The sequence below is a fragment of the Peromyscus leucopus genome, chromosome 4 (genome assembly GCF_004664715.2).
Source record: "Peromyscus leucopus breed LL Stock chromosome 4, UCI_PerLeu_2.1, whole genome shotgun sequence".
NCBI lineage: Eukaryota > Metazoa > Chordata > Mammalia > Rodentia > Cricetidae > Peromyscus > Peromyscus leucopus.
Genome location: NC_051066.1, coordinates 73,651,412 through 73,666,358, shown reverse-complemented (window position 1 = coordinate 73,666,358; position 14,947 = coordinate 73,651,412). Strand labels below are relative to the sequence as shown.

The 14,947-nt window shown below is 35.7% G+C and overlaps 1 protein-coding gene and 1 pseudogene across 1 annotated transcript; both read left to right on the top strand.

Moving 5' to 3' along the window:
- Positions 1–2,445: 2,445 nt before the first annotated feature.
- LOC114698949 (eukaryotic translation initiation factor 4E-like) lies at positions 2,446–3,371 on the top strand. The gene has a single exon (XM_037204392.1). The coding sequence runs from the start codon at positions 2,446–2,448 to the stop codon at positions 3,118–3,120; it is 675 nt and encodes a 224-aa protein (XP_037060287.1). The 3' UTR covers positions 3,121–3,371.
- Positions 3,372–7,641: 4,270 nt separating this feature from the next.
- LOC114698955 lies at positions 7,642–7,777 on the top strand (annotated as a pseudogene).
- Positions 7,778–14,947: the final 7,170 nt, after the last annotated feature.

Genomic DNA, 14,947 nt, shown 5'->3' with positions numbered 1-14,947 from the left:
ATTTATAGCCTGTAACAATGTCTATAATAATTTCTTTTTTGTAGTAGGCTTGTATTTTCTCTGGTTGAAGAATGGAAGAAACTTGCAAATAAACATAATCTTTAGGCATATCACCTTTTTGAAAATTTGAAGCCAAATATTTTATGTTTTATATTAGTGAAAGTATTTACTATGGTCATTGGACAAATACAATACAGGTTTTGTGTACAAACATACAGAATAAACATTTAAATATGAAAAATTGACCATAATGTGGCAGAAGGCCAACCTGGCCATACATGATAAGAAGTCTTCAATATTGTTAAATCCGTCCATTGTTTATCATATCACACTTCATTAATTGTTGAAATTCATTACATTTGCCATTATCTATGTGAAAGGTCTTTGTAAGAATCTATGCTTTGTAGCAAAGATACAAATGTGAATTGTATGACTTGCATTTAAGTCTTTAAAAAGGTAGTGATAACAAAAAAGAAATGATAACATAACACAATATTGTAATAGAATTTACACATCATTCCACAGTGTTTCAGGACATGAAAAGTATAAAGTAAGTTCGTGAGAACTGTTAAAAAAGACAGTTTTTTTTTTTCTGACTTGATGGCATGTCACGATGTCATCATGATATGTTTGTGCTAAATATTACCAACGATGTGCCAAGAAAGAATGGCATTTGTAATGCCACTAGATCTTCAGAATAAATTTAGAGAAACAAAACACCAAAAATTAAAATTTTGGAGAGTAATGGATATTTTGCGCCATTTACAACATATGCATCTCCTTTCTAGCCTTTTCAATGCTCAAAGGATATACAAAGGTGATGAGTGCAGAGGTAGGGGCAGCCAGAGGAATACCTAGTACTGGTTGTTGAACAGAGCAAAACGGGAGGACATTATGAGAACACCAGGGTTCCATAGCTCATGGAGGCATGTTTATGTGTTAGACAACCTTCCCTGATTCTGATAGTTGCAGAAATGCACTGAAGTCTCTGTTGGCTCATTTTATCCCTACAATGATTTCTGCATTTCCTAGTTTCATGCAGGTAGGATCTATTTTTTTTTTCTATTTATGAGAAGCTCTTCACAGTTCCTTCAAATTGCAGAGAAGCAAGCATGCTTTGCTGCAGAGATGCTTTGGTACTCTTTTATTCCCAATGTGATCTAAGGAGCATGTTAAAGATAAAAATGAAAATTTGCCAGAACAAATTCAATACAATAATTTGTGTCATTTCATTTTTCTTCTGTTCTTGTTGTTATTGAAAAGAATACCATGTACATGTAATTTTGAATATTACAATTCTCTTGTCATCAAAATTGAACAGAAAGTATTAAAAAGACAATATATTTCTAATGTATTTACCTATAGAGATTTATTGTGATCCAGGTGTAAAGTGGAAAAATTCCTTTCCTTTCTCTGCTGTAATTCTGCTATTGTTTCATTTCTTTTATGGTGTCTGTATTTCTATCTGAGTCTGTTGTCAGCAATGTCTATTTTATACTCTTCATTAGGTTCTAAAAGCTGCCTTTAGAAAAAGGCTTTTAAATTAATATTATTTTAAAGATATAAAGAAATAAATGGTTCATATCATCGTCCTGCCTTGGGATGCATGGGCTTTAATGAATACAAACATTCATTCACACAGAATTTTTCTATATGGTACATTCATTGTCAGTGTATTTGGAAATCTTGGATTATGACTAACCTAATTTATTTTGTAAGGTATTCTGGCTTCTGGAAAAGCAACTAACAGTATGTGTTGTAGTGAACCAGCAGCTGTGCTGTTTAAAGCTTTATACCTTCTTCATAGAGCTTACCTTAATTTTTAGAAACAGTTAACAGTCATAACAGTCAATGGAGATGCTGGTGTGCTCCAACTTGCCTGAAGAGACTGACAATTCTCTATCTTCTTAAGCACACAGAATGTTGTTTTCACCTCTAATTTGTGAGGAGAGGCAAAATATTCAGAGCAATTTTTTAGAAACAGTTAACATTTCATATGGTCATTCTGTAATTCAAAACCGTTGGTATCCTTGTAAGACACCAAACAATGAGAGAAATGTAAAGACTGGGCAGAAACTGGGAGAATTCTGGAATGCTTTTACAAACCCTGACGGAAGCTGACAAAGGAAAAGGAGAATTTTGTCTGGAGATTTTGGACTGATTTTACACCTGCCCATACTTGTTTCTTCAGACTTTTTACTTCAAAAACTACAAAAAAATAAATCTTTTGGTGTTTTAAAGTACATCAATTTGGGTACTTGCTATCACAGTCTTTAGCATTCTTAGCATTTTTCTCATTCCTCATCCTCCTTACTTCCTCCCTCCCTTGTTTCTTCCTTCCCTTCTTCTTTTTGCCAAACTTCGTTCATTTTTCTCATGAACATGGGAGGAAGAACACAAGAAAGGGAGCAACAGCCAAACTTAGTCTTCTTTTTCCATTAAAAAATGTGGGGAAATCGATCTAAGATGGCGACTGTGGAACCGGAAACCACCCCTACTACTAATCCCCCACCTGTGGAAGAGGAAAAAACAGAATCTAATCAGGAGGTTGCCAACCCAGAGCACTATATTAAACACCCTCTACAAAACAGGTGGGCACTCTGGTTTTTTAAAAATGATAAAAGCAAAACTTGGCAGGCAAACCTTCGATTGATCTCTAAGTTTGATACTGCTGAAGACTTTTGGGCTCTCTACAACCATATCCAGTTGTCTAGTAATTTAATGCCTGTCTGTGACTACTCACTTTTTAAGGATGGTATTGAGCCGATGTGGGAAGATGAGAAAAACAAGCGGGGAGGACGATGGCTAATTACATTGAACAAACAGCAGAGACGAAGTGACCTCGATCGCTTTTGGCTAGAGACACTGCTGTGCCTTATTGGAGAATCTTCTGATGACTACAGCAATGATGTATGTGGAGCTGTTGTTAATGTTAGAGCTAAAGGTGATAAGATAGCAATATGGACTACTGAATGTGAAAACAGAGACGCAGTCACACACATAGGGAGGGTATACAAGGAAAGGTTAGGACTTCCTCCAAAGATAGTGATTGGTTACCAGTCCCACGCAGACACAGCTACCAAGAGCTGCTCCACCACTAAAAATAGGTTTGTTGTTTAAGAAGACACCTGAGTGTTCTCACAGGAGACTGCGTCACGCAATCGAGATTGGGAGCTGAACCAAAGCCTCATCCAAGCAGAGTGGACTGCACTGAAGTTTGATTCCATCTAAATGTTGCTAAGATATAAGAGAAGTCTCATTCGCCTTTGTCTTGTACCTCTGTGTTCATTTCTCCCCCTCCCCCTGCCCCCAACTTTTGCTAATGTGTCCACTATCCCAATCAAAGAATTACAGTATACGTCACCCCAGAACCCGCAGATGTGTTCCTGGCCCACACCGTACCAGCTGGTTAGAATTACCATGATACACACATTTGCCTTTCCACAGTATTCAAAAAGAAATTGCATTTCTGTTACCTTAGCAGGAAAAGATCTGTTTCTGTTCCACTCCGTGCAGGAGCATGTTTTGCTGGTGAGAGTCTGAGTACAGTTTTCTAGCAACCTCGTTTCCTTTCCCAACATTCTCCTTGCTGTCCTCTTGCTGATGGCTGCTAGAGTTTATTTGCTTCCCTCCTTGATAACAATAGTGATTCTGATTTCAGTTTTTCATTTGTTTTGCTTTTGTTTTTTTTTTCCTCATGTAACATTGGTGAAGGATCCAGGAATGACAGAAAGGTGGAATAAACATTAAATTTGTGCATTCTTTGGTAATTTTTTTTTAACTACAAAGCTTTGCTACAAATTTATGCATTTCATTTAAATCAGTGATCTCTGTCTGTGTGATCCCTAAACATAATTGTGGACTATAAAAATGTAACACCATAATTACATTCCTGACTAGAATTAGTATGTCTGCTTTTGTATCTTTATGCTGTACTTTAACACTTTGTATTACTTAGGTTATTTTGCTTTGGTTACAAATGGCTCAAGTAGAAAAGCAGTCCCATTCATATTAAGACAGTGTACAAAACTGTAAATAAAATGTGTATAGTGAATTGTCTTTTAGACAACTAGATTTGTCCTTTTATTTCTCCATCTCTGTAGAAAGAATCTGTACTTGTATTGCAAGGCAGTCTCTTGTGTCTCCTCTATGCACAGCCTAAGTTTGGAGCACTAGTTAGAAAGAATCTGTACTTGTATTGCAAGGCAGTCTCTTGTGTCTCCTCTATGCACAGCCTAAGTTTGGAGCACTAGTTTACTATTATGTTTATTGCAGTTTTTAATAAATTGAATAGGTAGTATCACATATGTAATTAAACTGATGTGGTTACCTTTTTTTAATAAAGTTAAGGCACAGTTTTTCAGTCTTAGGTTAAATAATGTACTTTGAATATGTTAAAATTCATGAGAATTGGGATTTTGATGTATCACCATTTGATAGGAACAGTGGCTATAAAACTAATTGTTGACTTTGAGATGTTTTTACTTAAAGGCCAGAAAACTAGCATAAGAAGAGTATAGGGGAACATGTGTTAGGATTCTTAGTGTTATTATCTGAATAAAACAGAATAAACAAGTATTAAGAACTACTTATATTGGTCAATTGTTGCAGTATGGTTTTCTGTAAACTTGAAACCTTGATCTCTTCTTTTCTTGTATCATTTTAAAGCAAATGAAGATATTTTGTCTGTAGTACACAACTGTATAGTTGAGATCCTATGAATTGAGGTATGACTATTGTAGACCAAGGAGTAGGCCGAACTGTGGTAGTAGAAGAATGGAAATCACTAGTTGAGAGGAAAATGTTGTCTTTAAGTGGTAATTACTATGAATTCATTCTTTCACACTGATAAACTTGATAAAGATCCTCTAAAATAAATATGGAATCAATAAAAAAGTGGGAAACATGATATATTTCATCTCTCTTCTGTCTATTGCAAAATATTTATCATGACTTCAAAATAATTATTCAGAGTAAAAAATTTCAAACTCTTTACAACATGACATACCACCTTGTAATTAAAATGCAAATCAGCTTGTTAAAATAGGCTTTTGATTTTGAAATAGAAAAAAGTTATCAAAACATTATGGTTTCAGTCTATCACTATTTCCAACTCAAGGTCACACCAAAAATGCAACTGTTGTTCAAACTATATTTTTGTAACAATTGTTCTAATAAAGAATTGGTATATAACTAAGAACATCCTAAAGGTATGCTATTAAAGAGCATAAAATTAAACATCAGTTAACATTAGTCAGTATTCATGCATAATAGCAATGATTAGGAATACAAATACTATTCTGACTTAATCACCTGACATGAAGAAAACAATGTGTTTTTATTTTCCAGGACTTAGTAATTTAGTATGATAGCTCATCTATCCCCTATAGAAGAAGGAACTATGACATAGATTTAATACTAAACCAGTGGTTCTCAACCTTCTAAATGCTGTCACTCTTTAATACAGTTCTTCATGTGATAATCTCCAACCACAAAATTATTTTGTTGCTACTCTATAACTATAATTTTGCTACTGTTATGAATTGTAATATAAATATCTGATATGCAGGGCATCTGATATGGGACCCCTGAGTTGGAAACCACGGAACTAAACTGATAAGCTTATGTTTGATAAACATTGTAAGAATCAGTGCATTAGAGAATCTTTTTGGTTATTATTGTTGAAGGATCTTATTCAGTCTCCCAGATGTTGACATTTGTGCTAATCTGCTTTCTGACACAAGTACCTGTGATCTGAATTTATGAAAAAGGGTTCATTTAAGGCTCAATGCTTTGAGGTATTTGATCTGTGACTCTTTTCCTATTTTGGGGCGTGTGATTGGGCAATATATTTTTGAGGAAATGCATGGTGGAGCAGAACTACTCAGCTGATTGCCAGAATGCAAAAAAAGAAAGAGAAAAGGACCAGGATCCCACAGTCTGTTGAGAGGGTAGTGCCAAAACTCTTAAGACTTGACTGAAGTATAAATATAATTAATCTTACCAATACAAACCAGGAGTCAGATATCGGGGTAAAACCTGAAAGATCAGAAGAGCAGGCGAGCAGCCACAGTCACTTCCTTCCTCTTCAGTTCCTCCAGTCCAAAAGGGCCAAGATTCTGTCTCCACCCTGCCTCTTGACTTTCTGTTCCTCTCTGTATAGACCTACAGACCTCTATGGTTAACTAGTAGTTAGATCTACCCTCTGACCCCAAGCAAGATTTATTTGTCAGAACACAAACAAAACATCACATAACACTCCATTGCTTCTCAAAAGCACCATTGTTTAGGAAGCATGGGTCTTTACTGGAATTTAGATACAAACTCTAACAGTATGATTGATCTATAACACAAAGTAAGTCACTGAGGTCCTGAATCTTATTAACTAATTCACTCATATTTATAAGGCAAGGTACAGAGCCAGGATGTAGAGCTGAGTGTGATTTGTACTTAATAACATACCATGGTTGTTGAAGTGCATGAAGATTAGAAATTCTCCTTCCCTTTTGTCTTCAAGGTTTTTTTTTTAGGATTATTTCTCCCCTAACTGTGCAGAATGAAAAGAACTTAAGCCAGGGAGTTTCAGTGAATCTTCCTAAACTACTGTAGAGGACATCAATAGTGGGCAGGAGGTGTAAATGATTCAACATGTGGAAAATGGAGCTGTTGGTGTGCTCCAAATTGGCTGAAGAGACTGACAATTCTCTATCCTCCTCAGCACACAGAATGTTGTTTTCACCTCTAATTTGTGAGGACAGGCAAAATATTCAGAGCATGCTACCACTGTCGTACAAAAGCAGCAAGCATTTCCTTCCCTTGTTCCATACTTTTGCATTCTATATAAAGTTATGCTCACAGCACTGAAATAGACATTTATGTTTGACAAAAATACCACTGCAACATGGCAAAAATGCCATGACTTGAAATAGACTCTCTTCTAAGATTAATTTTGTCTAAAGAACAAATCTCCAACACCACCACATTCATTCTGAAAAAAAAAATGTCCTAGAAAAAATGTCATGAGCCCTCAGTCCTCTGTAAACTCTGAAGTATACTTCCAATCACTTTCTTCTTGAGAATAAATGTTGACCATGCAAATAAATACAAAGCAAATCACTTCCCAAGCACAGGAACTAAGAGCATTTGCTTAAAATCTTTGAACATCATTTCAAGGACATATCTGTAAGTAAGAGTGCTCATTCCCATGTGCCATGCTCATTGAAAGAATGAAGTGTTTTACTACAGTGTTGAATCACAAATTCACTTAAGATATACAGGCTGTTGTGTCTTCTTCAATTTTATTTACATTCAGCTTTTTTTTTGTTTATCTACACTGAACTAGACTCTGGAAGACAAACCACTAAAACATTTCCAAGTCACAGGGACCAAATTTCATACGAGAAGAATGGAAAGACAAACAGCACAAACACGGACTCTTCTACTCTGATAGCTCTCCAAAACATCCCACTTCTTTGGAGGATCAGAAAGAGAAATCTTTGGTGAGAAGGGTGTAACATGAAGCTTCTGCATAGGGTGGAGATGGATCCAAATGATTTTACAGATGAGGCAGGAGTTTCAGAGAAGCTGGAAGAACTTAAGAAGCGTATGTATGTCATCTTCATGCAAAAAAAGAGACTGTTGAGGACTAGTGTGTAATTTTGTTTAACCGGGGACAAAGTCTTATAAGCAGGTATAAAACTAAACTGTCTTTTCAACTCAGAATTCATTGTTCTTTGAAACAAAAAACTGTGACTTTTGATACATAAGAAATAATATGAATGAGCATTGTGAAAAGGAAGCAAGAAGCAACCTGGGAATACTAAAGACATGTACTATTATCCTGTATTCAGCACTAAATCCTAGGACCATCTCTCTCTCTCTCTCTCTCTCTCTCTCTCTCTCTCTCTCTCTCTCTCTCTCTCTCTCCTCTCTCTCTGTCTCCCTGTCATGAGCCACAGGGAAGATATACATGTTTGTTTATTAACCTTATCTAAAGCCTGAGTCTCAACATAAATCGGGCCCTGCAATTTCAATAGCAGGAATGACTGAGCTTAAATGAAGGGAACAGGACAGTCCAGGCACAGCAAGTTGAAGGTGCTGCAAAACCAACTGAAGGTGTGCATTTTGAATAATATGTACTTCTAGTTATTGGAGTATATTTGAATACAATTTGTATTAGTTATTTCTATTTTAATATTATAAAATACCACAAAGGAAAGTAACTATTAAATGAAGTTATTTGGGAAAATGGTTCAAAAGCAAGAAATCCATAATGGTAGGAAACTTATGGCATCAAGCAGCTGCAGTAGGAAGCTGAGAGATCACATTTCAGAAGTGCTTGGATATATGGAGAGAGAACAGGAAGGGTGTACAGAGAGAGGACAGGAATGGACAGGCTGTTAACATTCAAAGCCCACTTCCCATAACATACTTCCTCTAAGAACTCCCTAGTTCCATAACTTTCCTAAGCATCATCAGAAGCTGGGGCCAAGTGTTCAACTACATAAGTCCATAGTGACATTTGTGATTCAACAAACTACACTATATTTCATCATTTCCCAAAATCTCAGAATTTTCTTTTTTTTCTTGAAAAATTGTTAGCAGACAAAGATTATCACTGTTTTGGAGAGAATTGTCATGCATCACTAACAGAAGAGTTCCCAAGCTGGACTGATATAAAGGAAAACACCTTTCCAAGATGCTTTTCACAGACCTCCTCTTGTTTCCAAGGAAGAGAGGTTTCATGATGCTGACACACATAACCACTTTGTACAAATGACCTTGGCTTCAAAAACTCAAACTAATTCTTATATCCCTCTCCTTATCATCAACAAAGATTTAACTTCCTTAAAACAAGAGACACGTGGGAAGGAGAGTCTCTAAAATTTGTTATGCCACTGTATCATGTGGATTTATAATAATATCATGAAATGGTGTTCCTTAAAGGGCAGTGTTGGTATTTTTTTTTAAAGATGTACATTTTCAGGATGATCATGCGACCATGTTTTTTCATTCTCTGAAAGTCACTGTGAACTTGTTAAAACTTAATAATCAATATGTTTAAGGTGAACTGACAACAACCTTCATTCTACTTTTTCTTGGTGTACAAAATCAAGTGAGGATTTATTGAATTTTAACATGGTTTTCTAGCTTGAGTAGTCTGTATAGAGAGTAATTTTAAGGTTATTTTATGTCGTTAATGAGTGTTCTCCTACATTTTTCATGAAATACCAAGATCTTCCATTAAAAATAAATTCTATCTCAAACAAAGCTGTGAACTCTTTGGAAAAAATGGAATATGATGTTTAAAAAATCAATTATGTTAAAATATGGAATCAGAATTGAACCTACAAAATAATTCAAAATAATTCTATGAGACTTCATGATGCTTCAACAGTCTCAATTTGTATAAGCTACCAAATAAGTTTGAGATTTTTACATTAAAGTTTAATCAAAATTAGTAGGAAACTTACAAAAAATGAAAAACATGTTATAAGTTTAGTACTCAAGGTTACTTGAGTGGCTAAACTACCTAGAAATGAGCAGAAAGACTGAACAGCTTATCCTGTAATGTATATGTCAATAGTGTTCACTATTATTTGAACACTATACAAATTAAAGTTATAGATAAATTAGTCTATGTCTTCAATGTACAAAATTGGTTGACATTAAACGTTTCACGAGATTTTTTTATGCTCCTTACACAACAAATAATGCACTGATGATGACTACAAGTCAGTTGCCACATTTTAAATACTCCTAAATTTAAATTATCTGTGTATAGAGCAAATAGTAATGTTAATAAGTAGATAATACTCAGCAAAAATTATTGAATGCCCTCAATATGAAACTTCCTCTTAAGACACAGATGGAAAGATATGTAGTGGTTCTTATATTTTTTGCTATATCTGAAACTTCCTCTAGATGCAATTCTTAAAGTCTTGGTCCCTATTACAGATGCTGAAGGTCAGATGTAATTGAAGGAAGGAAGTAGGTGGCTGGAGCCATGGCTGTGAATGGCATAGCTTGTCCTCAGTCCATTCTTTCTGTTATCTTTTATGCCTCCTGATTAGCAAGAGGCAGCAGATTCTTTCCTTGACACACACTTCTATCACAGCATAGTCTGATGAATACTGTGACAAGTTTCTCTTAGGTCAGTCGTCATTACAACGGAAGCCTGATTGACACACCATCTTAAAACAAACCATAGCCATAGTGCTTCATTACAAAATGTCACACAGTGCTTCTCAAGCCCCTTATGAGAAGAGGTAATAAAATCTACTCCAGTTCTGAACTTTTTGGAAAAAGTAGCATATCAACTCAGTGTTTTTATCATCTGATATTAAAGGCTCAGTCTTGAAATAGTCAAAAACAAAATAGATCAGAATTGTTTGGTTTTTTTAATTTTTTTTTTTTTTTTTTTTGGTTTTTCGAGACAGGGTTTCTCTGTGTAGCTTTGTGCGTTTCCTGGAACTCACTTGGTAGCCCAGGCTGGCCTTGAACTCACAGAGATCCACCTGGCTCTGCCTCCCAAGTGCTGGGACTAAAGGCGTGCGCCGCCACCACCGCCCAGCCAGAATTGTTTGTTTTTAAGCTATTAAAAAGTATCTTGCCATAGTAGCCAACCAATGAGCTGTCCAAATTGAAACTAATGCCAGGAGAGCTCCCACAAAAGGGAGCCCATGTCTGACACTGTGTAGGAGGCCGGGAACCAGAGTCTGGATAGGCCAGAGATCTAGGATAAAACAAAATATGAGTGAAAAAGTCAATGAAATGATTCCTAATGATATTCTGTTATACTCATAGATCAGAGCCTAGCATAATGGTCATCAAAGAGGCTTCATCCAGCTACTGAGGATAGCATATACAGAAACCCACAGCCAAATATTAGGTGGAACTCAGAGAGTTTTGCAGAACACAGGGAGCAACGATTGTAGGAGCCACAGTCAAGGACATGAGGAGAACACAGCTCTCAGAATCTATAATCTGGGCTCATAGGGACTCATTGATATTGAACAGATAATCAGGGAGCCTGTATGGGTGTGACCTAGGTTCTCCGCATGTTATCATTTTGTAGCTTGGTCTTCCTATGGGACTACTAACAATAGGAGTAGGGACTGTCTCTAACTCTTTTGCCTTCCTTTGGGACTCTTTCCTTCTACTGGGTTGTCTCATCCAGCCTTAATATGAGGGGATGTGCCTAGTCTCATTGTAGCTTGATATGCATGTTTGCTTTATACCACTGGGAGGGCTGCCCTTTTCTGAAGGGAAATGGAGGAGTGTAATCGGAAGGGGTACTTGGAGAAAAGGAGGAAGGGAAAACTGCATTTGGGATGTAATATATAAGAGAAGAATGCATTTGGGATGTTATATATAAGAGAAGAATATTTTTAAGAATTTATTTTTATAAAATACATGACAAAAAGGATTTATAAGTTTATAAACATAAAATATAAAAGATATCTAAGATCTTCTGAAAGATATGCTTTTAATTTACTTACATCACAATTCCTAAATAAGCATGTATTCAATTAATCATATATAGAGGAAAGAAACATAGACATAAATAAGGAGCTCTAAAGAATAGGTAGAAAAAAATCAGAGACATAGAGTTGTGATATATTTGTAAATGACAGGCCTAGAAATATAGCTTAATGGTTGAGGGCAGCTGCTATTCTTCTACAGACTCATTTCCTGACTCATTTCCCAGCATGCACATCATGACTGAGTCATCTGGAAGTACAATTCCAGATAATTCAATACCCTTCTCTGTCCTCTATGGAAACAAGAGGCACAAAAGTGCTGCATATATGCATATGTATGTATATATGTAGGCAAAGCATTCATAAAATAATTATTTTCATGTTGTGAAAGAAGTAAAGCTACAAAGGACAACTTCCTTTTGGTGCCTCTTGCATCAATATTTCCTCAGACTTCCTTTAGTTCATTAGATATATTTGCTTGTTTATAACAGTACGAAGCTACTCATAAATATTCACTTATAGAAAGTGATAGAATATGAGCAGTTTTTTATTTTAAAGGTAATAAAAATTACTGCAAGAATTTATTTTGTTTATTGAGACTATTTCTAATTTTATTTTTCATTTAATTTATTTTCTTTTTTGTTTTATGGTGTATTTTTTTTTTATTTTACTGGCGTTTTGATTTGTTTGTCAGTATTGTCCATTGCAAGCTTTCCCTACAATGATGAAGATACAATGTCTTTGCCTGATGAATGTATACAGAACAAAGTTGTGAGGAAGTCATAATATACCATCTGATAGAATGAAGACTCAGAGTCAGAAGTAGATGGAGGAAGTCATTGAAATAAGAAGGTAAAACCCTCCAGAACAACTGGAAACATTTGGACTGAATTCTAATAGTTAATGGCATAAGCAAAAGAGACTTACCTCATCTTCAAAAAGTCCCGGGGGAGTTTCTTGACTTGACATGAGACAGAGACAAACTTGGCAACCCATGTAGATATTCGGAAGCAAGCTTGGTCACACAGTATTAGAGAAAACCAGGCAATGGAAGAAATGGACAAGATGGAGAATGTCAGACAGTGATGAAGACTAGGAGGGCAAGGTGTCTGAAAGCTTTCAAACAAGGGATAATTAAAGAAATGCCACATTTATTCTTGAAAAAAAAAAGATGCAACGAGTCAACATTTGAATTGAGGAGCCACAATGTAAAGGTAAGTTTAGTTCTGGGGGAAAAAACAACCAAAATTAAGATACTACCTAAAGATATTGATAAATCCTCAGAGTCTCAAAATCTTCAAAGTGGCTGCTTCATAGTGTAGTGGGCTAGTAAGCCACCTAAAGAATTAAAAACAAGTTTCAGAATAATCTCTGAGTCTTCTGTATCAGAGCTGGCCTCTTCAATTCCTTTTGTCTCTGACATACAATTGTTCTTCCTTGGATTAATTGGGGACAGCCTGTCTAACATGAGGAAACAGTTAATTACCAAATGAAGTTTTAACATGTACTATACATGTACAAGCTGTATGATAACTAAATAAATATTATAACCAGATGAAAGGCCTTGTGAGGGTACCCAGATAGAGTGGAGGGGAGACAAGACCTAATTGAGTTAGGTACCATTGTGTTTGCAGGACTAATTTGGAAGCAATCATTCAAAGAAGTCATAATCAGTTTCAATAACAGCAAACATCATTCACACAGCACTAAATAAGCAATTGTAAAGGTTCTTGTGTCCTGTAATTAAAGCCAAATAATTCATATACATTGGAGTTAGAAGCAGATAAGCTGAGAGTTAAGGTAAAAGGATTATAAGACTAGATCAGAAGCAAGACAGTTACATTCTGTCAAATTAAAGTACATAGTTTTAATTTTAGGATTAAATGTATACTTAAGTCTGAATTCAGTCTCACTATGTAGCCATGGTATTCACTATGTTGATTTGACTAGCTTTCAATTTGCATTGAACCCTCTGTTTATGCTTCTGTGTGCTGAGATTATAGGCATGTGCCACCATGCACTGTTCTTTTCAATGTTCCCAATTAACTAAATTTTAATTATCTAAGTTTTACAAGCCCAAATATAGGAGCTGTTTTGAAGATCTAGATAAAATGAATATAGCTAACACCACATAATAGTTCACAACTCAAGACAACACCTAGGTTTGTTTTCCAAGAGGGAATCAATGTTTTGCTTCTAAATCTTCTTTCTAGGGTTTGTTGTTATTTTTGTCCATAGGAATAGAGAGGAGAATAAACACTAACAGAGATATAGCATTTCAGATCAGAGTTTTGCAAATTCTAAGATGCCAATAGCTAAGAATATAACAACATAGTGTTATAATGAAGAGAATCCAGGTAAGCACAGATCTAATAATGATGCTGAACTCCAGAATTGTATGATAGTTATGTTCAACTTTCATCTGTATTTTTATTACAACCTCATGGATCTCTCAGGCATATTGTTTTATGCATGAACAAGTGTCATGAACATTTTATCACACAAATTAACTCCTTTATTTCACAAAACAGATACTAGGGTCAAGGCTACTGCTAAATTCACTTACAATCAAAGGGAAAGAAAAGTACATGTTTGCATAATTTTGACAATTTCCATCTGCTGGATAATATTCAAAAACACACATGCACAATTTCTTTTAGATGTTAATAAGATATAGTGGAAAGAGATGAGACAGACTCTGCCAACATGTGGCAAGAGGATGTGTTGTGCCCTGGGCACGAGACCCCCAAAGAGACCACCAGAGACACGAACTCACCGAAATGCAAAAGCAAGGTTTATTTCAATTCAAGCAGCGGCAGGGACCTTGGTCGAGCACCCGGACACTGCAGAGGCTAGGGGAGGTGCCTGTCCCGCTGCAAACTCAGTTTTTAAAAGCAAAAAACACAAGGTTACATCATTCAGGGGTGCGATTATGGGTACAATTCTGATTGGCTCAAGTTTTAAGGGCTTTTCAGAATTTCTGTGTTATCTTACTTTGTAGCTTTGACTGGTTGTTTGTTAGACTTTATAGACTACTTCTGGCATTGGGGCATTCTGTGGTTAATCAATTGCTACTAGATAGTCCTTCAAACATCCTGACTTTTACTTTGACCATCTCTGGCACTGGGGCATTCTATGTTTAATTTGTCCTTTGACCTATATCAGCAGCTCTGAGAGTTTTGAAACACAGGCCTGTTTCAAGCTGGGGAGAGGGGTTTGCTTGAAACGGGTGCTTGGGTTCTTCAGATGTAATGAAATTGTGTGTACATGTATAAATTTCAAGATTATATTTATTTTTATATGCCTTATAATTAAGATATACCAGAAGTGCAATATTATATATAGCTGTATAACTTATTGGAGAATATACAGACATTGAGATACATCAATTTTCTTGTAATTACTTTGAGTAGTTGAATGATCACAAATCAATGCTTTAGTTAAAAAGTTGTCAGGCTTTTAAT

Excerpts from the sequence above, each read along its gene's own strand:
- LOC114698949 (XM_037204392.1), top strand. The coding sequence starts at position 2,446 with ATGTGGGGAAATCGATCTAAGATGGCGACTGTGGAACCGGAAACCACC.